This window comes from Filicampus tigris, chromosome 8 (genome assembly GCF_054856515.1).
Source record: "Filicampus tigris isolate MCC_2025a chromosome 8, RoL_Ftig_1.0, whole genome shotgun sequence".
NCBI lineage: Eukaryota > Metazoa > Chordata > Actinopteri > Syngnathiformes > Syngnathidae > Filicampus > Filicampus tigris.
In genome coordinates, this window is record NC_141224.1 from 12312556 (window position 1) to 12339254 (window position 26699).

Sequence of the window (26699 nt, forward strand, 5' to 3'; positions counted from 1 at the left end):
ACACTTCTTTAAAAAAAAGAATAAAGTCTTTGTAACTTGATGCATTCATGTTAATTTATCAACACAATCTAAATTTAAAAAGTGAGACCATACTATATATTAAATGAGAACAAGTTGAGTGTGTGTATACACGGTAGCCAATGTGTGACAGTTGTTCACAGTATATATGAGGAATGAGTTTGGCACAGAGGATGTTACATTCCCATGTGCGTGCGTGGGTGGGTGCTGTGATTGCACTCATTGACCACATTAGGTACACTTCCACTAATGACATCCAAAAGTAAAAGCTGAGAGGAAAAATATGAACTATGCCCATATTTGATTGGCTTTGGGATGGTTATTAATTTACCGTATCATACTGTTATTGCTCTAGTTATATAGGTACTAATTCTGTTTTTTAAATACGTCTCATACACTGCGGTTCCACCTGATATTTCGGCCAGCAGCAGTGGGTCGTACATTTTGGACCTGGGCCTTCAGGAGTGACTCACCCAACTAATAAAACTAATTCAGTTTTTGATGCCATAACTCTCACATTGCAATACTATGCAAAAAATGCAATATAATGCAGAGCTGTGCCACGATGACCAAAACATGAAACAGTTAAATTAAACATTAGACTCACCAGAGATCTTGATTATTAAATACAGTACATGTCATTTGCTGATCAAGAAATGCTGATGTCATCAAGGGCCGGCTCACTGGACTTGTGAGGACGATTTTGAAACAGTCCCATTGCTAATATAGTTTAAGTTACATCAGCCAGAAGTACTGATTCTGAAGGCCCTGGGCAGATTATATTGACATAACCGCGCAAAGAGACTAAAATACGAGACTAAAATCTGATTGGACCAAAAAATTATATACAAATTAAAGTTCCACATATATTACACTACTGGAAGGAATGCAGACAAAAGATACACTACGAAATGAAGAGAAAAGGCTTTGGGGAATAAACTAATACAATTATCTCTCGTGGATACTTGACTTTAGATTGTAAATGTAGGACAGTTTCTCCATAGTGTTGGTGTTGGCCCTGACTGCTCATCACTGCAACATCCAAAACAAGAGCAGGGTGGATTTGATTGACACAGAAGCAGTGTTTATTTGATTAGCTTTCAATCATCAATAATTTCTATCAGATCAAAATTAATAGAAAATTCAAATTTCACCCACCCCCCCAAAAAATGACGATGAATGTAACTTAAAAGATAAGAGATGCAGTATATAGAAAAAAAAAGTGGAACATACATTTTCAATTAATTTCCATCATCCCACATAATATCTAACAAAGCCAATTCTCGCTCAGCCTTATATTTGGGCTTGTATTTTGTGTATCCCTTTCTTTTTTTATATGTTTATTTCTTCATTTTAGAATAAGTGAGCCATTTCACTATATCACTTGGGGATCATGTTACTAACATTTGAATTTAGACTTACATGGCGTTCTTGCCTACTGTGTGCAGGTTTATTGCCTGATGGACAACATGGCTGTGTGTATCCTCTGTAGCTGACTCTAATAAACTTCATAAATCGTACGTACGTCTGTACTACCTGTAATTTAAAGTAAGAGAACGTACGAAGTTGTGTCGACGTCACCCCCAACCACACGAACACACGCACACGTACACTTGTTTTGCTCCTATCCAGAGGGGAAACCTGCGTCTGACCTCCTCCAGCCAACAGGGGGCGCTCAGCGTACAAGTACCACCTCACTTCAACTCCTAAAAATCCCACAATGTAATAAACAACATCAGCACATTTTACATTCATTTTTTTGGACACGTTTTCGCACTTTGTCCTGCTGTGGGGCAGTTCTAGCGAGATGGTCGCCACTTAAGTTACATACGTGTCACACACTCTGACAAGTGGGCAACAAACTAACAGGTGTCCTTTTCCTCCTCCTCCTCTCCCTCCCCCTCGCTAGCGACCGGGGGACTTGTCCTGTCTGAGCCACACTCCACACACTCACGAACTCTCCCTCTATCCAGACGTTTGTCTTAGCTGCCCAGTGCTTTCCTCCCCCCGTTTTATTTTTAACTCATCTAAATCAATTAACTACATAAAATATGCATTCGGCCCAGAAAGACACCACTTTCACCAAGATCTTCGTGGGAGGTCTCCCCTACCACACCACCGACTCGAGTCTTAGGAAGTACTTCGAGGTGTTCGGGGACATCGAAGAGGCTGTGGTTATCACAGACCGCCAGACGGGGAAGTCCAGAGGTTATGGATTTGTAAGTGTTCACTCAAAAAAAAAAACGGAAAAAGTTGGCGTTCTGTAACGTTCCTGGAGCACGTGCAACCGGCTGATTTGCTGCCAGTATGAAAATGTGACATGTTGACATGTGTCAAGTTAATGGGAGCACCGTGCTTAAAAGCAGAGGTGGCAAAATTATTCACACTGTACAGTACTTGCAGATACTTGTGTATTAAATTTTTTTTCAGTAAAGGTAAGGAAAAAATGTACAGGCTATCAGTATTTTTTATTGTCAACTACAGCGTTGGAAAATATTGAGACCACTGATAATCAATTTCGTCTGATTTTGCTATTAATAGGATGAGTAAAATGAACAGGTTTAAAATTCTTTAAACTACTGACAGGATAACTCCCAAATTACAAATATAATTATTGTCCTTTAGCGCATTTATTTGCAAAAAAATTAAATTGGTCAAAATATAGCACTGTCAATGTATGTTATCTCGGCACAACTGTAAAAAAACACGCACAATAGTTTTCATAGCTACCCTCTAAGTGTAACCTTGTAAGAAGCTAAATTAACTAATGATAACAAGCACACAAAAAAAACACTCCCTAATATATTTTTTGAGATCAGATGGCTTTTAAATGCCAGAAGCCGGTGTTTAAGCAGGCACAAGTCACAAAAAATCTTAAATGAGTCTTTGGATGGGGAATATCTTGCTCCCTGGTTCAAGTCAGGTTGCCAAGAGCTCAATTATCAATATGTCAACCGTGGTTGACCTGATTTCATTCTACTTACATATATATTTTTTCTACTTACATCCTACATATATATTTTTTAAGGAGTCGGAAGTAACTACAGTCATGAGAAAAATAAAACGCAAGTATAGATACCTCGAAAATGTAATGAAGTACAGTGTCGAATAAACATGCATCAAAAAGACCCAAAGACCCATCCCTAAGTTTGGGAAACACTAATTTAAGCTTTAGTTATAAAAAATGCATGTTGTTGCTTTATCAAGTATCATTTTTGTCTTCCTACAGGTGACCATGGCAGACCGAGCCTCTGCTGACCGAGCCTGCAAGGATCCAAACCCCATTATAGATGGCAGGAAGGCCAATGTTAACCTGGCCTACCTAGGAGCTAAGCCTCGGGTCATACAGCCAGGTGAGAGGTGCTCATTGATCACTCCAGGAGGAATATTTATTTATTCGGATCCTCATTTGTATTTGCTTGCACCCCCGAGGATCTCACACTTGACAATTTTGTCCTAAAGTTGTAGGGAAAGTCAACAAAGAAAATTACAATGTACACCAACATAACATTCAGCCTGTAAACTAGAACTGTTGTCCTCCTGTGTATAAAGAGCTGAATACAGTTTTGTGTTTACAGTTTGTAAAATGACAATATAAAAATCAATTTACTAATACACAGCTGTTCAAAAGTTTTGGGTCACTTAAAAATGTCCTTGTGTTTTTTGGTTGTTTTTTTTAAAAAGCATTTTAACCCCCCAGTAAAAATAATTGTTATATAAATAAACGGAGTCGCTGTCTAGGCATTGTTAATATGGTAAAATTTAAGATCTGTTTTTCTTTATAAATAAAGACCCCAAAACGTTTGAACTGTAGTGTTTATCTGCAACGGTGTGTTTTCATAGAAACCACTTTTCAAGAGGAGTGTATGTTGTATTTTCTACTCATTGCCCCTCAAGGTGAAATTCAATGTCCACTCTGCTGTAGAATGTTGTTACAGATCTCCCAAAGAGAAAATCCCCTGCTTTCCTAACTGTCTGGCAATTTGTTGTTAGTGTTTATAGACTGACCTCAGATCTCAGATTGATCTTTTTTTTTCTCCTTTTTTTTTTAACTTGCTGTGTCTTTTCTAGGCTTTGCATTTGGTATGCCTCAGATCCACCCAGCATTCATCCAAAGGCCTTATGGGTATGTTGCACAATCTGTCCCCCTAAAAAACAGGACAGTCACTTTATCATGACATTTTTATTGTGTCTATCACCTGTTTAAACCCCGCTGAATGAGGACATGTGAGCGATGATGAGTGCTCCTCTCAGCGTTGACTGTGACGGAATTGAACATGTGTCCCCCGACCCCCTCCCCCCCCCCTCCTTTTCCTTAGCCAACTGCCGGATTGACTTCATGTTGTCTGTGTCTCTCTCTGATCTGACAGGCTCGGTAACGGTTAAAATAGCAGATGATGGTTTGAGGAATAACTGAGTCTACTATTGGGCAGAGCGCTAAAGTGTTACCTGTAAACATACACAAACGAGCTGAAATGGTGACTAGATGCATGGGTGTCTTTTTTTTTTTTTTTTGATGTTCTTTTTGGTTTTCATAGCACATAGATTGGTGTGTGCCTTGTTTTCAGTATGATGTGGTGTTCAGCTTAACTTGTGTGCTCATTTCTACAACTGTTTGGGGCTGGGGAGTTCATTTTCGTTCACGATTTGAGTGAGTTTTGCTAGGACGGTGTAACTCTGCAATGGGGTGTTGACTCTTTAATTCTTTGTGCTGTAGCCTGCTGTTCATTCTGCCTCCCTTCAGTTTTTTTCGTTAACCTTAAGATGATCATGTTTTGTTGTGAATGGACAAAAAAGGATTTTGATAAGAGCTCACAATTGGATTCCCTGCAACAAAACAAACACTTGGCCTGCATGTGGGAGTTTTGTTTCCTTTCAATTAACCCACTGCTTTTGAGTTCAGTTGTACACCTACAATACTGAGCAGAAAATAACTGCAGCAACTGTAGACCTCTGCAGGTCAACAGACAAATGTTCCGGGCTGCAGACACGAGATCCGAGCGTGCCTCACAGGCAGCAGCTGTCTGCTACAATGATCTCTGTGGCCTCTCAAATTCGGATGGAAAATAGAGCAGCGCTGTTAATAATGCATGGCACAGGCATCGCCGCTCAGCTGTGGACAACAGGTGGAAGCCTTTTGGTCCCATGCTGCAGATTACCCATGTGTCCTGGTGACTTACAAAGCACCTTTATTTAGCCCTCCATTGGAAGAACTGCAAAAAATGGATCAAAGCAAGGACCAGCTCCTCCTTAAAAGCTCTCTTATTAAAAAAAGTTTGTGGTCAAGGGCCACATGCCATTTTTAAAAGGGACGGATAGGCCAGGTCAGGAGAAAGTAAGGTGAAAAAAGTTGAAATGTTTACGTAAAATAGTTTCTGGTAAAGGTGGTAATCACAAAGTAACACTCAATGCAATCTGATTACCACCCTAAAAAAAATTATTTTCACATCAACAGTAGTCTGACAATACAGGAATTGCGTGATACTCTAATATATATCAATCCATATGTAGAAAACACACAAGAATTATTTCAATCAGTATGTCTGGCAACAAAACTAACTACTGTGTAAACATCGTTGCTACCCTTGAAAAACACTTATGTCCTTTTTTTTTTCATCTTTTAAAATTTTCCGTGTTACACGTCGCATTTATGTGAACGTTTTAAAAATTTCCAAAATCGGACATACTTGTTAAGTTGTTTTTCACAGGACAGCGATGATATGAAAATATGTAAAAAAAAAATTAAAAATGTCATTACAGATACAATAACTAAACTACAATCACAATCATATAAAATGATTACGTTTTTGGTTTTGCGCTTGGGCTTATGCTGCATTCCAGAAAACAGACAAATGATACTTTCTGGCCTTTGACAATGAATGCTCGGGGTCCCTTTCACATAATCAACTTTGTGAAATGAAAGAAAAAAAAAAGATCCAAATTGTGTTTATTGGCTATATGACAGCCTCTGCTGGGGGTGAGGGGTGCGGTTGAGGTTACCTAAGATCAAGTTTGTTGTTAGCACATACATAGCAAATAAATCAATGGCCATTAATTCCTTTTGAATAACCGCCAATTTTGAAACCATCTACATTTGACGTTTTTTTATCGATACTAAGAAGAGCTAGACGATTATTTGCGAATCTGATATTTTGCACTAGCCACGAGATCAGAGTGGCGTAGATGAGTCGCTCCAGTTGACGAGTGCCCTGCCATGTGTTACTGAAAGAGATCAGCACGTCCTTTGGACATGACAAGGGCGGCAAAAATAGCCTTGCCTCCAGCCTCCCTTGTCAATCAAGTTGGCATGTGTACGCTTGTGTGTGTGGGGGTTCTTGTATGTCAAGAAGAGGGACAGATATAACCTCTTCACACCTGCTCTTCAATATATTTTGTGTGTGTCAAAAACCTTCTAGTAAAGCCAAATGTCATCTTGGTCCCCTTCTACTGGTATCAGTGGAGTACAGTGGAACCACACACAAGTTATCAGTTTTCAGGAAGATACGCTTTTTAGTGGACCAAAAACAAATAGAACCTTCACCATACGTGATGTCATACGTCGTCTAATCTTGCGACACTTCAGCTCAGTGAGCAACATTCGAAGTAAGGCAAGCAAGCTTTTCTTTGGCTTCCAACCGCCCATCCCATCATTTTTATGATGCCGCCACAGAAGTTGACTAGTGATAGCATGACATGTAACATTAGAATTAGAATCAGATCGTAGTGGCCAAAGTGGTGCAAGTTTTTCTTCTGGTCAGCATCAATAATAAAAGAAAAGACAGGAATGAAAACTGCCAAGTCAGCTGTTCGGTCATAACGTAAAGAGACTCGCCGAACAGACACTCCTCCGAAGTCCTTCACACACCATCGTTAATGGTGACGTACGATTTACAGTGCTTGAGATCTACCATACTGTGGGGGTGTGGATGATTTTGTTTTACATCACCAGTAATCCTCCGCTATATCCTGGTTCACCTTTAGTACTTGCGCTATATCCTTGATTTTGCTGTTGTGTTGAAATACATTTAGTAGGTTTAAAAAAGCTGAAATACTGTAAGTTTGGGTGTGATTATATCATTTTAGAGGGGTCTTTTAAGATTTTATTTATAAAACCAATGCTTTTAGTTTTTATTCCATTATTACATATTTTCAATACATTTCATGCTTGAAAATTCTTTTGTGTGCGTGTTTGAATGTTTAAAATGTGTCCAAAAAGTTTGTATTAGTACATTTTAAGGTTTTGAAAGTGTAGGAGGGTATACAGTAATCAGGTTTAAAGGGGGGGAAGTCAACCCAAACATATTTTTTTCAAGAATATGTTCTATGCAAGCCTAATAGTTGAAACAAGGCATTTGGATAAATATTGCGTTTGTGGAATAAGAGTAAATCCACATGTTTTTAGCACTCTCTGGTGGCGGCCATTTTGTCACTTCTGTCGACTGAAAATGACATCACGGCTGATTTGTTTTCTGAAGCTGAGCCGCGATTAGTCCTTACCTGACCCCTGAGCAGTTGTGATGTCATTTCCAGTCGACAGAAGTGACAAAATGGCTGCCCCCTGAGATGGCTAAAAAGGGATGGATTTTGCTGCTTAACTCATATTCCACAAACGCAAAATTAATCAGAATGCCGTGTTTCAACTAGTGGGCCTGCTGGGAACATATTCTTGAAAAAAATATGTTTGGATTGATTTTACCTTTAAACTATGAAAAAATGGTGTTCTATTTTCTCCTTTCTTGGGTGGGACTGGTACTCGCAGGGCAGAGCAACGCGTATAAACAGCATACTTTCTCTGCCTGTTCTTACTCTTAATTACACCAAAAAAATACTTTAACACGTGAAGTCTTTGTATGTCTGAAATGTTCATAATGTTAATGTTTCTAAGTACTTTTAAATCTGATATAGAGGAGGTGTAAAGGATGGACCACGACATAGCAGGGGATACGGGTGCAATGGATCAAACCCGCTATACATGACTACTGCTGTGTTTGACTATAGTGAATGTGGATTGAACATGGCGCCTTCACGTGAGCAATTGAAATACAATTGATTTTTTTTTTTTTTTTTTTTTTTCCACCAACCAATCCGCGGACCATGTGCTTGCCGAACCGTGGCGCATGACATACGGATCATGGGTCAAAGATGATCCGTTGCACCACTAGCAGGGGACCTTCAGGGTTCCACTGTATCCAGCTCAATCCATAAAACTGTTCCATCTCTCCAGAAGATAGCCTCGCCCCTCCATTTTTCAGTTTCCGTAGCAGTGAAGTGGACTTGTTTGCAGTTCATTGTTTTTGTTTGTGTTTAAGGACCTAACATGTGTGGGCATGCCTGTATGTGTGCTGTTGGTGTGACAGTGTGGGCACATTGATGCCCACTTCCTTTTTTGACGTTGTGGTGTCGTGCGGTCGGCTCGCATTTTGTCGCCAGGTTGTGGGGTGCGGCGCTGGGTTGACATTTAAGATTCAGGTGCTTTTATTGCGCTTGTGGTTTTTGCTGCTTTTTTAACTTTCCTTATCTAGGTAGGGTTTTTTTTCCCCCAAGTTGTTAATGAATGGATTTGCTGTGTTCTGAGGACTGGATTGACGTATTTGTGGCGCCTGCAGGATTACCCGCTGCGGCTTACCTTTGACACCAGCGTGTGTTTGTGTCCTACAGGATCCCGGCTCACTATGTCTACCCTCAGGCCTTTGTCCAGCCCAGTATGGTGATCCCTCATGTACAACCCACAACTGCCACGGCAACAGCTGCCGCCGCCGCCGCCACCTCGCCATACCTTGACTACACTGGAGCCGCTTATGCTCAGTACTCAGCTGCAGCTGCCACCGCTGCCGCAGCAGCTGCCGCCGCCTATGAGCAGTATCCATACGCGGCCTCCCCGGCCCCGACGGGCTACATGACCACAGCCGGCTACGGCTACACGGTCCAGCAGCCGCTCGCCTCCGCAGCCACCCCGGGGGCCGCGGCGGCAGCCGCCGCCTTCAGCCAGTACCAGCCTCAGCAGCTGCAGACGGATCGCATGCAGTGAAAAGAAAATGGCGCGGTTGAGAGGTCACCACCCCGTGCAACCGGGGTTAAGTTACTGTACGATGAGGGTTGTCCGCACAAGCTTTTAACTTGAAAAGTGAAGAAAATGACAGGATGTGCAAACAAATGCTGTATTTTATTCAAATTAGATCAGTATTTTTTCATTATTTAATATTTATACATCAGCAAAAAGATTGAATGTTAACAAAAGCAGACTAACTCAACCTCATTACTGATTTTTTTTGTATATATTCTGTAAGTGTTCCCAAGCGCATTCATGTCTTATGATCAAGTGTCTTCCCCACTACTTTAAATACCAAAACGTGTATGAATATGAGTGAGTCGCTCATGGTGCATTTTTCAGGATTTGTATCAGCTGAATCTATGCAGACAGCTCCGTCTAGTTTCCCCTTAAGTATGTATACTAACCAAAAAGTTAGGGATATTGGGCTCGCAGTTGAAATTTCAAGGTAATCCTGAAATGCACTATAACATTGACATGGCACCTTAATTTGACCGTGCCTAAACCTTTGTGCAACTTCATTTGACCAATACATTTCCTGCCATCATACCAAGATGACACCTAATAATTGATCAAAAGTACCTTGCCATTGTCAGGCAATGAGCTTAGCTTGTCAGTGTTAAGTTGCAAATGAGTCACAAACTGGAAGAGTTAAAGGAAGGCACTGAAGTGGATATCTTTGGAAATTGTCATGGCTCAATCACCCGTTGTGAATTTTGCCATTCAGCTTCTTGTTAGAGAACAGCGCGTTATGCAAAAAGTACTGCAAAATTGAAATGTTGGATGTGTGCATTCCAAATATTAGAGAAGGTTGAATTGAGTTCACCTGTGAAAGTTGTTGTGCACTTTAGGTTCATCCTGAAATTTCACCAAAAAGCCCATTATGCTTATAACTTTGTGAGTAGTGTACATGTGTTTTCCATAGCGGATTAGCTAAATACTGAAGCTGGGAAAAAAAAGCACTAACCTTCCTCACTCATCAATTGCACATTAAGCAAGCTCAGCAAAAAAAAAATTGAATGTGAATCTTTCATTTTGTTTCCTAATGTGCCTTTTAAATTATGCTATTTATGTATTTATTATGAAAGCGTACAATAAACCATTTTTTGTGTTTGGTGTTTAGTTAGGTCCACTGCAACGTTCATCAAGAGCATGCCGTGGATGTTTAAAACAGTGCTACAATTTGTATAAAGAACAAAATATGAGTGGAACATAAGCAATAACTTCTGTAGATTTGTAATGTCTTGTAGACTCTTAAATGTTGCCCGTTTTATACATCTACTTGACCACTTTGATAAGGAAGCTTATGAACTTGAACCGTTTGCTGTCGTCTGTCAATGAATGTGAAGTGCAAATGTCTTTTACCTTGCATTTTACAATACATAGATATTTTGTAAAAAAAAAAAAAGTATAGTTGGATGTTTGTATGTCAAATAAAGGGAAAACTACCAACAAAATGGTACTTATTCTGTGTATTTTTGCTAACAGGCTACGAATGCATGTCAATATTTTGTATGAAGCAAAATAAAATGTGTCCAATGAGGAAGTATGAGTTGTTTTACTGCAGTAGGAGGCTATTTATAGTCTTATCATTAATTTGACGTGTTCAACCACGCCCATGTAGGACCTTTTAAGACCGAAGTTTTATGTTTTCTCTTCACTTGACGTTTGGTACCTGTATTAGTGTTTACATAACATTTAACTGGGTCATTTGATATACTGTACACACATTTCGGGCAGCTTACAACGAGTGATTTTCGCTAACATGATGACTTTTAGTTCAAATTGTCGTTGTCACTAAAACATCTTCCTACTCCACCACCTCCGCTCCCATCCCCTCATCCCCCACATAAGGTGCCTCAGCTTCCTGGGTCAAAGACAATAACATTGCAACTACATTTGGTTTTTTTTCCCTTTCACCGATACATGTAGTTAGGTGGTGCCTGTGCGTGCTCCAGAAGTGCACTCAACAGCAGCAACATTTTTACTACAATGATACATTATACTACTCATTACATTTTATTATGGCTACTTGCTTTTGTAACTAGCTCCTCTCTGTTTTCAAATGTAAGGAGTAAAAATAAAACGTTGGAAAGTTTCTGAAAATGAATGAATGATTCATTAATAATTACGACACCCGGAAATGAGCGAATCACGTGATAGTGACGTCACTCCACTGTTGTTGATGGTGTTTGTCTCGACCGTCCGCATATACTATTGTAATTACTAAACACAAAGGACGTCTTCTATCGGTTGCAGCCGGAAATGGCCACGGATAAAACTGCATACACTCTACTGGACGAGCAACCCCCACCGCAGCAGACGTCGTTCGCGTCCGCGTCAGGCCAGAACATGTTTGTGGACTCTCCCGGGGGTCTCCCTCTACCTCCGGCTGCTGCTTTGGGGCCTGGTGTACCTGGAGCCTTCAGTATGAGCAACAAAGCATCCTCGCATTATTGTCCACCTGCATACGGCTTTCACGACGACATTTGCGGTAAGTAACAGTGTAAAGCCCCCCCGTACTTCCAAATAAAGTACGTTCATGTATTTGTTGTCCCTTATGGTTGGGGTTTGACACTACAGGTGATACTAACTACATTGTGGAGGACCCGCCACCATTTGATGATAACCACGACTTCGGTTATGGATTGGATAACAAAACCTTAAGAAGAGCTTTCATTCGGAAGGTAGGGGGCAGTCTACTACGGTGAAAAAGACCATGTGGGAAAATATTCCGGCCAAACAAGAAATTATTAAAATGATTAATGAATAGACACACTATGGGCATCACGGTGGGCTAATGCAGTGTTTCCCAACCTTTTGTGAGCAAGGGCATATGTTCAGACATTTTTATTTATTTTTTTTTTTAACTTCTTTCCAGCAAAAAAATGCACAAAATGATGGTAGTAAACTCAGTTGGACTCACTTGAAGTGTAATGTCAAAATAATCAGGAAACAAAGATTATTATATACCGTATAAGTATTTTGAGACAAGGCACCACTTACTGTATGTGTGTAGTAATATGTATACAAACTAAATGTACTGATATCACATCTATTTATATGAGTCATAAGAGCCAACTGGATTTTTTTTTTAGATTCCAATATTTGGCAGAAAAAAATTTAGATAACAAATTAATCAGACGTTTTTGGCCCCTTGACGCTAATAGCATTGAAGATACGAATAACAGGCAGACTATTTCCCTGTTTTACAATACTTTGTCCTCTAGTTTTACTTGACAGCAGAAAAAAATTCACATAAATTGGCAGATTTTGGGGGGGGGGTGCTTGACTGTCGTTATCTTTGTCTTATGGTGTAATGTCTCAATGTGTACAATAAAATAAAAAGAAAACTCCACTCGCTCCTTTCACCCTGCAGGTGTTCTTGCTGCTAACTGCTCAACTGGTGGTGACATTCTCCTTAGTGATGTTTTTCACCTTTGTGGATGAAATCAAGGTGTTTGCGCAGGAAAACCTCTGGCCCTATATTGTGTCCTACATCACATTCTTTGTGTGCATGTGCGCCATCAGCTGCTCTGGAAACCTCCGTAGGAAACATCCATGGAACCTGATTGCATTAGTAAGCCATTTTTGATTGTCCTGGTTTGTTGTAAATGGTGAACACTATTGGGAGGAGTTTTTTTTTTTGTTTGTTTGATCTGGATTCTTGAATGAAAATTATGTAAAGGTTGTGCTTTAGTGTACTTGACGGAATGCCGCAATCTTATTTCATCCATCCTGTTCACCTGTTATATTTTGGGCATGTGACGTTGGCAAGATCACGTTCGTGATTGGTCCGTACCTTAGCCCTGAGCAACTATGATGTCATTATCAGTCAGCAGGAAGTTGCAATGTCCACCTCATGAGATGGATGAAAAAATTTTTATGTATATATATTATTGTAAAAACATTTTTTTTAGATGTCCCCTTAAAAAATGTTTTGTACTAAATAAAACAAAAACAAACATACTAGGGGGTAACACTGTATACATCTTTTAAATGTCATATTGACATACTGTACAGACAGTACATTACATACATCTAGTTGTAACAGTGATTTAAGAAAAGTTATTTCACTGACAGTTAAGCTATGTACAGTGGATATAAAAAGTCTACACACCCCTGTTCAAATGCCAAGGTAGTGTGATATAAAAAAAGAATAAGATCACCAAGATACTTTAAGTCTTTTCCAAACTTTTTCCACTTTTAATGGAACCTATAACCTGTAAAACTCAATTGAGAAAGTAAAAATAAACAACTGAAATAATGTGGTTGCACAAGTGTGCACAACCTCTTAAAACCATGTCTGTGTTCTGTGTGTCTGTGTTCAGAATTAATCAGTCACATTCAAACCCGTGTTAAATGGGAGTCCCCAGACACCTGTCACCATTTAATGTGCCTCTGATTATCACTAAGTAAATTTCAGATGTTTAAGTAGGCTTTTCCTGATATTTTTTGATTTGCTTTCTACCCTGAAGGTTTTTCCTGATATTTTTTGATTTGCTTTCTACCCTGAAGGTTTTGTGCTAACACTGACTGCTACTTGAAACTGTTCATAATTCCATCCACCCAGTTACAGCTGAAGAGACAGCCCCAAAAAATGATGGTGCCCTAACCATGCTCCACGTTAGGTATACACAGTAGTGTTGTTATGGTGCTGAGTAATTTTGGGTTTGCATTTGGGTCCTTTTTTAAATTATGGCCAAAAGGTTCAATATTGGTTTCATCAGACCATAACACTTTTCCCCACATGGGATTGGGAGGTTTGGGAGACATGAGTTGAACGCGATTAGTCAATTCTGAACACAGCAACGTCCCAATTAGAAGAGGGTGTACACACCTGTGCAACAACATTATTTCTGTTGTTTATTTTTACTTTATCCCTCAAAGATTACGAAAATATTACGAAACAAATGACCTAGTTTTACAGTTTACAGGTCGCATTAATTGTGTGTAAAAGGTTCATAAAAGGTTTCATCTTGCTTAAAAGCATTTTTTTTCTGTTTCATGGTTCTAGATGGTCTGTAGGTTCCAAGTTCTCCTAAAAAGTATTTTTTCTTAATTTCAGTCCATCCTGACCCTCAGTATGTCGTTTATGGTGGGAATGATTGCCAGCTTCCATGAAACCGACACAGTGGTCATAGCGTTGGGCATCACAGCTGTGGTCTGCTTCACAGTGGTCATCTTCTCTCTCCAGGTTGATATCTGCCACTTCCCTGCAGCACTGCTCGTTTAAGGAGCAGTTGAAGTTAAATGTCATGCTTGTCATCCCTGCACAGACCAAATATGACTTCACTTCCTGTTATGGTGTGATGTTCGTCTGCTTGGTTGTCCTCATCCTCTTCAGCCTGCTGTGCATCATCATGCGTAACAGAATCCTGCACATTTTCTATGCTGGACTGGGAGCCTTGTTCTTCACCTGTGTAAGTCCTCGCGCAAACACACACACATATTTGCATCCTGATGGGTGGCGGATGTCAGATGTTTGTGACAGTATTCTTTTTCTTGATATTATATTGATTACCAATGTCCCTAAAGTCTCAAGTTTATACCAAAATGTCAGTGTTATTTATACATATTAGGCCACACAAATTCACTTTGATTCAATATTTTAATCTCCGTTAAAAGACGTTGCAATGTCGCAGATATAACAGCCAATCAAAAATGCAGATGAGCTTTTTACACAAAAAATGCACAATACATATACAATATATATGTGACAATTTCTGCATCCCCCTGTAGATGCCTTTAGAGACTTCTTTCATTTGTTACAGTTCTTGGCAGTGGACACCCAGCTGCTGCTTGGCAACAAGGAACTGTCCCTGCATCCTGAAGAATATGTCTTTGCTGCACTTAACCTGTATATGGACATCATCAACGTCTTTATCTACATTCTTGGTTTTCTGGGAAGGGCCAGGAGCAGCTGAGCTCAAGAAAGTGAGAGAAAATCATGTCGGAATACTGTTTTTGCTGATTTGCATGGAAATGAGATCTTGTAGTTTTTTTTCCCACTTGTTTGCTTTCACTGATCAAAGTACTCTGGTAAATTGTCTTTTCTTCACCCGGCCTTTTCCAAACTCAAAATGCTATTCTGTGGTGGTACTATTATGACGGAACATCTAGATTGGTTGTTTGTAATATTTTGCCTCATTAAACTTTTATTAAGTACATCATAGTCTGTTAAAAAATGTGTTCCATTGAAATGTATTATACATTGGACCATTTACTAATATTCGCATGTGTGTTTCAAACGTGTGCACTTAAAACTTAAAACCTGATGGTTTAATTGCAAACCCAGAAACTATGAATGCACTTTAAAAGTGATATCTTATCAAATACAATGTTTCAACTCTATTACCCCACTTCAAGCAAACCAATGCTAATGGCTAATGATGTGTATGCATCATGAATTAATTGCAAACCCATTAGTCGTTTTATTGTTTCTAATTTTCTTTAAAAATCAGAAATTAGATGGAGTGCAAACACAAGTATTCCAGTATGATCACTACAAACACAAATTTGATATGGACCTCCCATTCTAATATATTATTCACTGTGTGAAAATTTCTAACCAACTAATCCAGTGTTCCTAAAAAAACTTTGTTTAAATTGTGGTGTTGGTTCAGATATCAGCTTGTACTTTGACCACAACTCATTTCTTATTGCAATTTGTCCACACTTTTATTGACGAGTGTGAAACAAAACCATATTGCATCCCACAGCCTTTGTTTGTGCTTAAACACAGTAATTCTGAAGCCATATTAATACACAACTTTTACAAAATGAGCAATTAATGCAGCGGTGGGCCAAGTATGGCCCGCAGCCCACAAAAAGTCGCTCAGATGTTTTATCTGGCAGTGTTTGTCAAAGTATGGTACAAGACTTACTAGTTCTATGTGGGCTCGTTGAGTGGTAAGTGGAAAAAAATCACAAAATTAAACACAAAATTGACATTTAAAACATGAAATACAATCGTACAGATTACAATGAGGGTTTTATCTACAGTAGAGAATGTTTATAAACTTTTTTTAAAATCCAGTACAGTACATTTTTTACTTTTTTTTTTAAATAAGCAATATTCATTTTGCTTTTCATGTACAGTGGAAATATATTTTAGACTTTTTCTGTGCAGTACAGTTTTACATATCAATTGCAGTATTTTCTTTAAGTACAGTGCAGTTGTATTTACCTTTTATGTTGGGCATTGTGGTGGCACAGTACTTGGAGAACCAAGTTTTTTTTTGTGGTGGTACAGTACTACCTGGCGTAAAACGTTTGTTAAACATTGAGTCAATACAGTACATTCCTTTAAAACAAAAATCCATTCAATTTATTGTAAATTATTATTTTTTTAAATTTGAAAAATAAATAAATGCATTTAACATTTAATGATTAATTTAAAATCGTTTCGTTCATTATAATGAATTTAATAACTAACAAGGGTTATTTTATCAAGCCTAAATTGTGTTTTGTTGACATGGTATTATGCTAACTAACTACAGTGCTCTTCCTCGGAAACTTAAGTGAAGAAATTAGACCTTATTTGTGAGTGAGGTTTTGCGTTGCTCAAGTGTCGACTGTGCCTGGGTCAGGTATGTTTGTCACGTGGCCACAGGTGAGGTCACATGACGCGGGTTGAACCACCCGTGTGACGTCATAACGGCTCGGTCCTTAACTAATGAGAGGCCGAGGACGTGGTAAGTGTTCATTTAATTTGGACCACTTCACTTCAGTAATTCAGGCATTCGTGTTTTTTAAAACGGGGAGTTTATTATTACGCGGATACCTGACTTGAACAGTTACACCAATATGTTGTACAGTTTTGCTACAACATGTGCTGTCGAGACGGTCCGCCCAGTTTCCTTGCCAAAAGGTAGGAATGTCTTGAGTTAGCCGTCTGAGGCTAGTCAACGCCGCCTTTACATTACTTGGCACATTGTAGACGTACGATGACAAAGTCGGCTGTGTCGGGAAGGTTGAGCACACGGTCACGTTCAGTATACGACAGTGCCCGCGTCTTTTGATTGTGTTTACAACCCTTGTTAGCTTAGCATACCTACACAGGAACGATGACTCGAGTCCACACCTGAAGAAGGAAGAAACGGTGAGTTGCACCGGGAGCACAGCCAGCACACACGGCAAGTTTGAGACGTCAACCATCAAGCAGAATGAGAATGCAAAACAGTGCAAACCATTAAGACAGGCTGAATCATTCATCATTTCATTTTGCTAAGTTTGAATCAATGACCGTAAATATGCAACTTCCTGGTTGTTTGAATGTTCCGCCCTGTGTCCAGATGACTCATTTGAAAAGGCTAAATCCATTACGGTTGCATTAGAGTGCTGTAAACGTAAACTTTATCTTTTCCCGGCATGTTTTTTAGTGACGCATGGAAATTGCAACGTCAAAACACGCATGTTAATTTCGTGTGTTTAGTTTCATGGTGCCTACTTTTTTTTGTCTTATCTTGCACGTTTGGGAGTGGTTTGTTCGTACTTTGTACGTCTGCCTCACCCTTCTGAATTTCGGAGTTCGAATCTGCTCAATCTTGTCTCTATGTGGATTCGCATTGTTCTTACCACCTGCCTCTGTGGGGTTTCTCCTGCATTCCAAAATACATATAGATACTGTATTAAAATAACAACCAATGAAATATTGTTGGGCAGCACGGTCTCCTAGTGGTTAGCAAGACTGCCTCACAGTTCTGTGGTTCTGGTTTTGAATCTCAACCCCCTTGCATGTAGTCTCCTTTGTTCTCTCTTACATGGTACATTCCAAAAACATGCACGAGTCAAGTCTAGATTATCCATTAATGTGAGTGAGTTTTTTGTTGTTGTTGTTGTTTTTTTAATTGAATAGTCATGTAGAAATTGCAGACAAAGCGATGGTGTCAGCTTGTAATCGTCACATGATCAAACTCAGAAAACAGGTGAGCCGTGATTGGTCGTTTACTGAGCATCAGTGATGTACTTTTCACTTGACAGGTGGCAAAATGGCCGCACCCTCAGATGGATCAAAACAGGTGGACTTTGCTGCTTAATTAATATTCCGCAAATACAATATTAATCATAATACCATGTTTAGACTAGTGGGGCCGCGTAGAACATCTTTTAATGAAAATGTTTGACTTGCCATCCACTTTAATACGTTGCAGAGGTATCAGATGGGGACTCAGTATCGCAGCTCCTCAGATTCAGGTGACTCGGACTTGGACTCGAGTGCAAAATGTGATTGGGATATCCCTACTGGAGGGATCTTTTCTCATACTAAAGGCGTGTAGGTTTTGTTTCCTGCTGTGCAACACAGCAGGTGGATTATAGGCTCATTAATACCTCATTTTTCATTTGGCTTCCTCTGACAGTTATCGTATCACCGTTTTTATCTAAAAGGCCAGTGAACTATTCAAGCTACTTCGCTCATCTTGGAAAACCACATTCTATTGTAATGCAGTGTCATAACATGTGGCTTCTTTCTTTCTCCTTGCTTTAGTGTCCAGTGTCGAGAGAAGAAATGAGGCGACACCCGATTTTGGTCCGCTGGGGTTTTTAGCGAAGGGCCCTGCGCTATGGCCCTGCACACGTCCCCATTCCCCAACCGGTGCGCTGCAGTCGCCCATGCGGTGGGATGGGCTTTGATTCTGCCATGTTTCTGGTTTCTCGACCGCCTCATCGCCGTGTGCAAGTTGACTACCCTCGAACGGGGACGACAGGATGCCTGCTACCTCTACCCCCTCAAGGTCTTCTTCGGCTCCATCGCCTTCTTTCTTCTGTTTGTGGTGACCGCGCCCGTAGCCTTGCTGGGCTTCCTGTTGTGGGCCCCGCTGCAGGCGTGCCGCAGACCCTTCTGCTACCACCGAGAGTCGGCGTCACTCCAGAATGAGACGCACAGGGGCTTGGAGCTGGAGGGAAAAGCGTCGTTCGTCTTTGCCTCGGCCAACTTGTGTCTTTTGCCCGACAGTTTGGCTCGCTTCAACAACCTGGGACACACCCAGCAAAGGGCTGTTGCTATCGGCGAGTGCATCGCTCAGGGTGTGGGCCGACCCAATATCCGTATATTTATCGACTCTCCCAGCAGCTGCGGTACTCTAAGCCCCTCCAACAGTATACTCCCCGCATCGAACTCCTTTACATATGGCGCTACAGACAGACAGGCTGCGATCCCAAATTCCAGCAGCGAGGTGGTTTATCTACCCGAGGATACAAAAGAACCCTCTGCTTCCACCCAGCACAACTCGAACCAGAACTCCAACCAGCAGGACCGAACGGGCCAGCGCAGCGCCCCCCGCGCTTTGCTCTCTCAGGGCCTCGGCCAACCGGGCGACGTGCCGTGGGAAGTGTCCACCATGTTCCCCGCCCATGTCGACATTCTCTGTTTAGAGGAGGTGTTTGATAAGAGGGCTGCACAGAAGCTCACCCGTGCGCTAAGTCCTTTGTTTGCACACATACTCTACGACATTGGGGGCTACGCCTGCCAACCCCCGTGCAGCTGTTCCTCTTTTAAGTTCTTCAACAGCGGCCTCTTCTTGGCCAGCCGATTCCCTATCGTGGAGGCCGAGTACCACTGCTTTCCCAACAGCAGAGGTGAAGACGCGCTCGCTGCCAAGGGCCTTCTTTCCGCTAAGGTACTTGTTTTCTGTTGATTGTTAAAGTGGCTCTGTAAGGGCCCCCCGCACACCAGACAACGTAGCCGAATGTGACTGAACAGGACAATTGATGACAAATTACTATCAGCGTCTCACATCGTTACACCTGGCGACTGTTTTTGCTCATTGACCTCCAGATTCTTCTTATTCAGATTTTCTTTTCCAGGGCATTTATTCATTTCAGAATCCAACAGCCTTCATCCCCAAAATCTTTATTACTCTGTGGGCAATGATTTAAGTAACAGTAAGTCATGTTTTCACAATCTTAACTGTCATGCTAGTGTATAAAAGAAGTTAGCTGCTGTTTAAGTAAAACGGGAAAAATCAATCTACTGTTCAGGGGTGTCCATAAATTCACATCTCGTTGCAATTCAACTAAACATCAGTGGAGGGCGCCATAAGTTGATGCTAACAAAGCTTTATTATTCACAAACAATTGTTTCATTTCAAGAGACAAAAAAATGATAAATATGTAACATACTGTGTAAAGTATATTCTCTTGTTTGGGGAAGCACACTCGTCACCAACTGCGTAATAATATAAATAACAAACAGCAGTTAACTAATGTGTAAAGAGATTGTGGACTCCATGTATTGACCAACACCCCTTAACTTTGATAACGCAGACATTGTTGCGTTCTAGCCACATGCCTGTCTGCTGAGGTCACGTGTCATTTTAAATGTCATCAAACCTGTAGCTGTTTGCAATAAAGATAAGCATTTTTTTTCCCCCTTACCCTACCCAATTTGAACCAAACCTTAATCTGTGGCGTACCGTTCCACCCTGAGCAATTCAGGTTTGTGGTCTCATGCTTGACGATGGTTTCAGAGGCATATTTTTATGAAACGTATGGTTGAATTCCGGAATGATGACTTCGTGGGCATCATAGTTTCCTTATTTGTCATAATCTCAGGTCTTGATCGGGAAAAATTCGAAGCAGAGGAAACTGGTTGGTTATTTCAACTGTATCCACCTTCATGCACCAGAGGGTAAGAGACGTTTTCAGACTAAGCTTGAGGTAATGGAAAAGCAAACATGAATGACATGTCTTTTTTGAACAAGGCGAAGGAGCGATCCGCTGTGAGCAGCTGAACATGGTCACCAAGTGGATTGGCGATTTCCAAACAGTCACCAGACAGCCTGATGAGGAAGTGGTTTTTGATGTGCTCTGTGGAGATTTTAACTTTGACAACTGCTCACCGGGTGTGTTTTTCTCTCCTGCAATTGCCATTTGCCCCCAATTCATCCACTTTAATATCCACCTGCTCTCCTCTTTGTCTAGATGACACCTTGGAACAGAATCACGGTCTCTTTGAGGAATACAAAGACCCTTGCAGAGCAGGGCCAGGGAAAGAGAAGCCCTGGGTCATTGGTGCGTACATGTTACGTGTGGACAAACACACGAGGTCCCATTTGAACATATAATGATGAAAATTGTCATTTTTGCATTCCAGGAACCCTGCTAGAGCAGCCAACGTTGTATGACAATGCTGTAAACACTCCGGAAAACCTACAAAGGTAATGTATAGATCCTCTGAATATCAACATAACTAGAATGAGGCAAAGAAAACATTTTTGTGTGCGTGTGTATGCAGAACGTTGGAGAATGACATGCTGAGAAAGTGGTACATCTGCCCGCCCGTTCCCACCGCAGGCTCGCCATTGGTTTACCCCGAAACTGACCAGCCGTGGATCGGGCGAAGGATTGATTATATTCTATTCCGAGAAAAGTCCATTTCCAAGCACTGCCAAACCGTATGTGGCTGCACTTAACATTTCTCGTTCTCCGCTTCTCTCCTTGTTTGACCAATCCCACCAATCTGTGGAAGTAACAAAATACTTTGTAAACGCTATTAATGAGCCATTTGTATGACGTGTTGACACAGATCACACTCGTTTGTTTGTTTGTAAAATGACAACTACATTTTCTCCTCTTCTTTTAGGAAGTGGAAGAGGTATCCTTTATAACCCAGCTGGCTGGCCTGACGGACCATATTCCTGTGGGCTTGAGACTGAATGTCAAAATGGACTCTTGACTTTAAGTCAGAACTTAGAACTAATACAAACAATTCCATTTTCAGAGAAAGGGAACAAAATGTACTGAAAGTACATTGCTGGATAGCCATAATAATCTTATGTTTACATAATGTATTTTGATTTGGAGATGTAATGCTGATGCACTAGAAATCTCTGTAAAATATCTCAGGTGGTGTTAGTATGGGTTTTTCTGAATACTTAAAGTATTCAATGTTATGCATTTAGGCTGGATTTTTGTATACGGTACTTATTTCATTACAATAATTCCCTACAGAAATAAACAGTAATTGCTGTTCAACAGTGCCTATTCATTTTGCTCTTCTCCTATTGACTTCTTTCTCATATCTCATTAAAAGACAATTTCTGTGACAGCCCAATGAGTCGGCATGACCAGAAAATTTGGTTTCTACTTGTTACTTTTCAACATCACCGCATGTTGAGACTTTGTTCAGAAGTGAAAGCAAACAGATTGTTTGAATGAATTACACTACACACAAAGAGTTAGTCATATTCAGCTTACGGATGAAATTGCAGGATAAACCTAAAACGCTCTATAACCTTGAGAGGTGAACTTAATTTGACCCTACCTCTACTTGAATGCATTTCTTAATTTTTCGTTGTTTTGTACTTGTGTTGGTTGTATAACCTTCTGTTTTCTAACAAGGAGCTCATCAGCAAAACTCACAATGGGTGTCTGATCCATGAATGGACCAATACGTTTTCTGGTTCAGTTAGAATTAGTATTTAAACACTCTTCATTATGCTGGTCACATTTTGACATCACAAAATCAAGATGACACCTAACAATTGATCAACCATACCATGCCATTGCAAGGCTTCAAATAGGGTTGTTTTTTCAAGAGAGAAGTGGCCACTGAGCTGAGTGTCAATGCCATTCGCAGGTTGCCATAGACGGACTGGAAGAGTCACAGCAGGACATAAAGTGAACATTCTTGGAAAGCAAACAGCCTTTGCGAATTGTGCCATTCAGCTCCTTAGAGCAAATACCAGCAGCGCAATTCGGTTGTAATCGCTAGGGGGCGATATGTACATATACCCGTTGTATCACAACAAGCGAAGAGCACTAGCGAACCAATCAAAATCCAAGCACGTAATTTACTTCCTTGTTTATCTGATAGACAGAAGGTTGTCAATGTCGTATTGTGCACATTTCAAAGAATGAATATTTTTAAGTGCATTAACCCACTAGTATGCACAAGTAGAATATTAGAACAGAGTCGTGTCTTCACAAGACTCTGCTTGGTCGCTAAAATTCCTTGTCGTAGCCTCTTCATTCCTCGACATTTGACTACATATTTAACCTCATGCTGGCACATGCACCGTCAATCGTCATGTCACTTTTACACAAAAAGATGCTTTTCGGAAATGGAAAATGGCCGCAGTCATTTACTGACGAGGACTGACGTTATTCAGGATGAATCACACGAAATGGATGGCGAATCTAATGACAAGCGTCACTCAAGCCAAAGTGAGTTAAAACCTTCCATTTGATTTCATTATATCCACCGAGGGGTGTAATTTGATCCCGTTAGGCGTTTTAAATTATGTTAATTTCCTTCATGGCAAAGATTGGTGAAATTGGAGTAGCTTTGAAAAAGTAATTACAGTATTCACATTAAAGTGGCTGCAATTTGGATGGTGTCAATTTCTGAGTTTCTCCTATTTCCACAAATCGCATAGTTCTGCTTTCATAATTTTGTAGTGAAGTATTGTTACAGCTCAAAACCGCATTTTGAAATTATTGTGCCATTAATACATTGGAGTTGAGAAAAAAAACTCTAAAACCTACATTGAATTTACCGGTAAGTATGTTTCTTTTTTTTTTTCAGTATTTGTAACAAGTTGTAACTTGCCGGTAAATAAGGTATTTAACTTGATATGAAATTATGACTTATTTATTCATGTCTTGCGAGACAAGAAAATCTGCGTTCCTCCACTTGATCGCATAGATACTCTTAATTTAATCATGTAGTACTTAGCTACCTCAAGTATGCTTTCATTCACTTGCATTAGATGCCCAGCAAGTGTCTGGTGAAATACATGTTGTTGGTCTCTGACCATGCAGTTGTAGCTCACATATCAAGTGAAAGGTCTCTTGGTTTGCTGGTTAATAGCTGTTTTGTTTTCATGACTGTTTTAATATGCAGGGCCCGCTGAGACGTTCAACCTCGACGTGCTTGTGGCGCTCCTGCGTCAGGAAAATGCAGCTGACATCTGTGTGATTAAAGTACCTGAGCACATCAAATACACAGAGTACTTCATCTTTGTCAGCGGCGTATCACCGAGACACCTGCGCGCAATGGCACTTTATGCCATTAAAGTAGTAAGTGGCCTGCAATTTCTCAATTTAATTCTGACACCTGCAGGAAGAGGTCTTTTTTTTTTTTTTTTTTTAAACAATCACTACTACGTCCTTTAGTACAAATTCCTGAGGAAAGATCACGATGCTCATGTTAAGATTGAAGGAAAGGCTGCAGACGACTGGATGTGTATTGACTTCGGTATGTATAACATTTTTCTGAAGCAACGTACGTTATTTTGAGGGCTGTACTTGTAGGTGTGTATTTCCCCTGTCTTTTGTGTGCTTCAGGCAATATAGTTGTTCACTTCATGCTTCCAGAGGTGAGAGAAGTGTATGAACTGGATAAACTGTGGACTCTGCGCTCCTACGACGAGCAGCTAAGCAGAATCCCTGATGAGAAGCTGCCAGAAGACTTCATATATGACCTAGAAGACACTAAATGATAAAACACATTTTCAAATTGATGCTTTCTGGATGACTCACACATTAGATTGTGTTATTGTATAATTTGTCATTTGCAAATTGCAAGCATGCATTTGTTTTTTTTGTTTTTTTGAGAAATTGCTTGTCCAATAGTTTTGACGGTTTAAAGTAAATTAGCTTTTCGGTTTTGGTGCCCTGCCCTATACTGCAACGTGAGTAGGCAAGCCTAATCATTTTTTCCAGAATTGGAATGACATGCGGGACAAACATAGAACTTGAATAATACAGTATTACAATTTTGTGTGAGTTGATTTGTTTTTACTTATATTAAAGAGCACATATTGCACGTATTGTGTCAATTTGTGTCAAAACATTTAGTCAGGAAATATGTGGTCCTTGGAGGCCTCCCAGTAGCACTGATGAAAAATTGTGTCCCCCTCCATCATTTTGTCGCCCATCCTGGATGTACACACTGCTATCAACAGTTGTGGTATTTGATCGACAGTCAACAGTTGAGCAGGGCGTGGTTTCACTGCATTCAGCAGACAAGCCAATACCACCAACAATCGACAGACAACAGCCTTATTCACACATCGATGGATTATTTATGTAGTGAGGACATGTATTCATGTTTTATTATACTTACTGCATTTGGTAAGGTTTTACTTACCCCAAAAATACAAGTAATACTTTATTTTTGTCATCAAGACTGGAGAACATAAAAGATCTGTGGCCTAGCAAGTGACCGTTCTGTTTCATTGACCCCCTGTGAGTCACGCTGGATCCGAACATTAGCAAAATGTCCAAATAATGAATTTAGTGATTAGGACCCCACTTTGTGCCTTCTCTTCTTCTGTATTTCTTCACACAGGATGATGTAAAGATGAATGACTTCCACGAATGCTCAACATAACTGAAGATGTGAATAAAGAATGGACTAACAGGTAAAACATTCCTCAAACGAATGTTGGTTTTACTAGTTCAACCTCTGCGCTACTGTCGCTCATGTTGTCATTAGCTGCTGCACAGTCATTCTACCAACTCTAGTCATCCCCATTAATGGCCATTGCGTTTACGTACATACTGTGAAAGAAAAAGGAGCTTTCTTCACTTATGACACCACAGCTCATTACTTTTTCAAAGACAGCCGATTGATTTTAAAGCAGAAATGTTGGCCAAACTTTTTGCTCACACTGTTACTATTAGTGCGTCACTAATGAGTAGTGGTGCACTTGCTTGACTTTGGTTCAGCCAGTGTGGGCTCAGTTACCACTAAGTGACGTGCGAACATGAGTGTGAAAAGTCATTTGCGTCTATACTATAAGTGATAGACTGACAACAAGGACAGGATGCGAAGGACTATCCAAAGTCAGCTGAGATAGGCTTAAGATCCCCGTGACCCCGAACAGGGCAAGCACGAGAGAAAAGTGATGGATGGATGTAACTAACTACTATGCATTCTTTATTATACTGCCACAAGGCGCACAACATTAGGCACAGTCAAATGAGATCTAATACAAGCTGCAGCAAAACAAATACATTTACAGATCATAAAAATAGTCATCACAATAGTAATAATTCTCACTCTAATTGACATTGTCAGCATTAAATAATCTAGTTTTATAGTCGGTGTCATGGTGCATAGTATACTTCTAACAGTTTGCTTAGCTTATTTAAAGTACATGTAAAATGAAAATAAATGTCTTGTGAATTAGACACGCCGCAGAGAGTGTTGTTCAAAACCCTGGCAAATTTCATTAAGTAGCCGATATAAAATGGGGCTTCAAAATTTCTGAAAAATCATGCGATTATCGCCGTTCTCAAATGCTGTGGGTGTGTCTGCTGAATGTGCTTGAACCACGCCCCGCTCACCCGTCAACTGCCAATCAAATACCACGACTATGACCTGGAAAAACGGAGGATGCTTCTAGCAGCTTGCTTATACCTACGCATCCCAACGTGCACATACACTCCTGGCGGACAGCGAGGTGCTCCAAAGAGGCCTATCCGAAGGAAAGATGCAGTTTGGGGGTTTAGGCATAATTAGCTAGCTAACTGCTCGTCGTAACCACTGATGCGAACAAAGGCACTCAAGTTCTTTTAGAGTTGACGATACATAGTTTAGAAACCAACCAGTTCATCCTACAGGGATTTTAACAATAGAACAACATCACAATATTACAGTTTTACAGCCCTGCCAACTACA

At 40.3% G+C, this 26699-nt stretch overlaps 4 protein-coding genes across 10 annotated transcripts; all 4 read left to right on the forward strand.

Annotated features, from left to right (window-relative positions):
• Window positions 1-1675: 1675 nt before the first annotated feature.
• On the forward strand, window positions 1676-9269 carry rbm24b (RNA binding motif protein 24b). Of its 2 annotated transcripts, XM_086037874.1 has the most exons (5): window positions 1676-1740; window positions 1928-2237; window positions 3248-3371; window positions 4090-4144; window positions 8677-9269. In XM_086037874.1, exons 2-5 carry the CDS (start codon window positions 2070-2072, stop codon window positions 9044-9046), a joined length of 717 nt encoding a protein of 238 aa, XP_085894000.1. In that variant the 5' UTR covers window positions 1676-1740; window positions 1928-2069; the 3' UTR covers window positions 9047-9269. The 2 variants fall into 2 exon arrangements, with proteins under 2 accessions (XP_085894000.1, XP_085893999.1); XM_086037873.1 differs by having other exon boundaries at window positions 1687-2237.
• A 1960-nt stretch (window positions 9270-11229) lies between these two features.
• grinab (glutamate receptor, ionotropic, N-methyl D-aspartate-associated protein 1b (glutamate binding)) lies at window positions 11230-15237 on the forward strand. Its single transcript, XM_086037935.1, has 6 exons — window positions 11230-11561; window positions 11651-11754; window positions 12447-12647; window positions 14136-14264; window positions 14347-14490; window positions 14842-15237. Exons 1-6 carry the CDS (start codon window positions 11333-11335, stop codon window positions 14992-14994), a joined length of 960 nt encoding a protein of 319 aa, XP_085894061.1. The 5' UTR covers window positions 11230-11332; the 3' UTR covers window positions 14995-15237.
• Window positions 15238-16649: 1412 nt separating this feature from the next.
• On the forward strand, window positions 16650-22045 carry smpd5 (sphingomyelin phosphodiesterase 5). Of its 6 annotated transcripts, XM_086037847.1 has the most exons (9): window positions 16773-16940; window positions 17114-17205; window positions 18558-19689; window positions 20624-20699; window positions 20773-20913; window positions 20993-21082; window positions 21165-21228; window positions 21306-21465; window positions 21654-22045. In XM_086037847.1, exons 3-9 carry the CDS (start codon window positions 18634-18636, stop codon window positions 21744-21746), a joined length of 1680 nt encoding a protein of 559 aa, XP_085893973.1. In that variant the 5' UTR covers window positions 16773-16940; window positions 17114-17205; window positions 18558-18633; the 3' UTR covers window positions 21747-22045. The 6 variants fall into 6 exon arrangements, with proteins under 6 accessions (XP_085893970.1, XP_085893969.1, XP_085893968.1 ...); XM_086037844.1 differs by lacking the exons at window positions 16773-16940; window positions 17114-17205 and adding an exon at window positions 16650-16764; XM_086037843.1 differs by having other exon boundaries at window positions 16772-17205.
• A 799-nt stretch (window positions 22046-22844) lies between these two features.
• On the forward strand, window positions 22845-24839 carry malsu1 (mitochondrial assembly of ribosomal large subunit 1). Its single transcript, XM_086037848.1, has 4 exons — window positions 22845-23236; window positions 23916-24091; window positions 24188-24269; window positions 24359-24839. Exons 1-4 carry the CDS (start codon window positions 22927-22929, stop codon window positions 24511-24513), a joined length of 723 nt encoding a protein of 240 aa, XP_085893974.1. The 5' UTR covers window positions 22845-22926; the 3' UTR covers window positions 24514-24839.
• Window positions 24840-26699: the final 1860 nt, after the last annotated feature.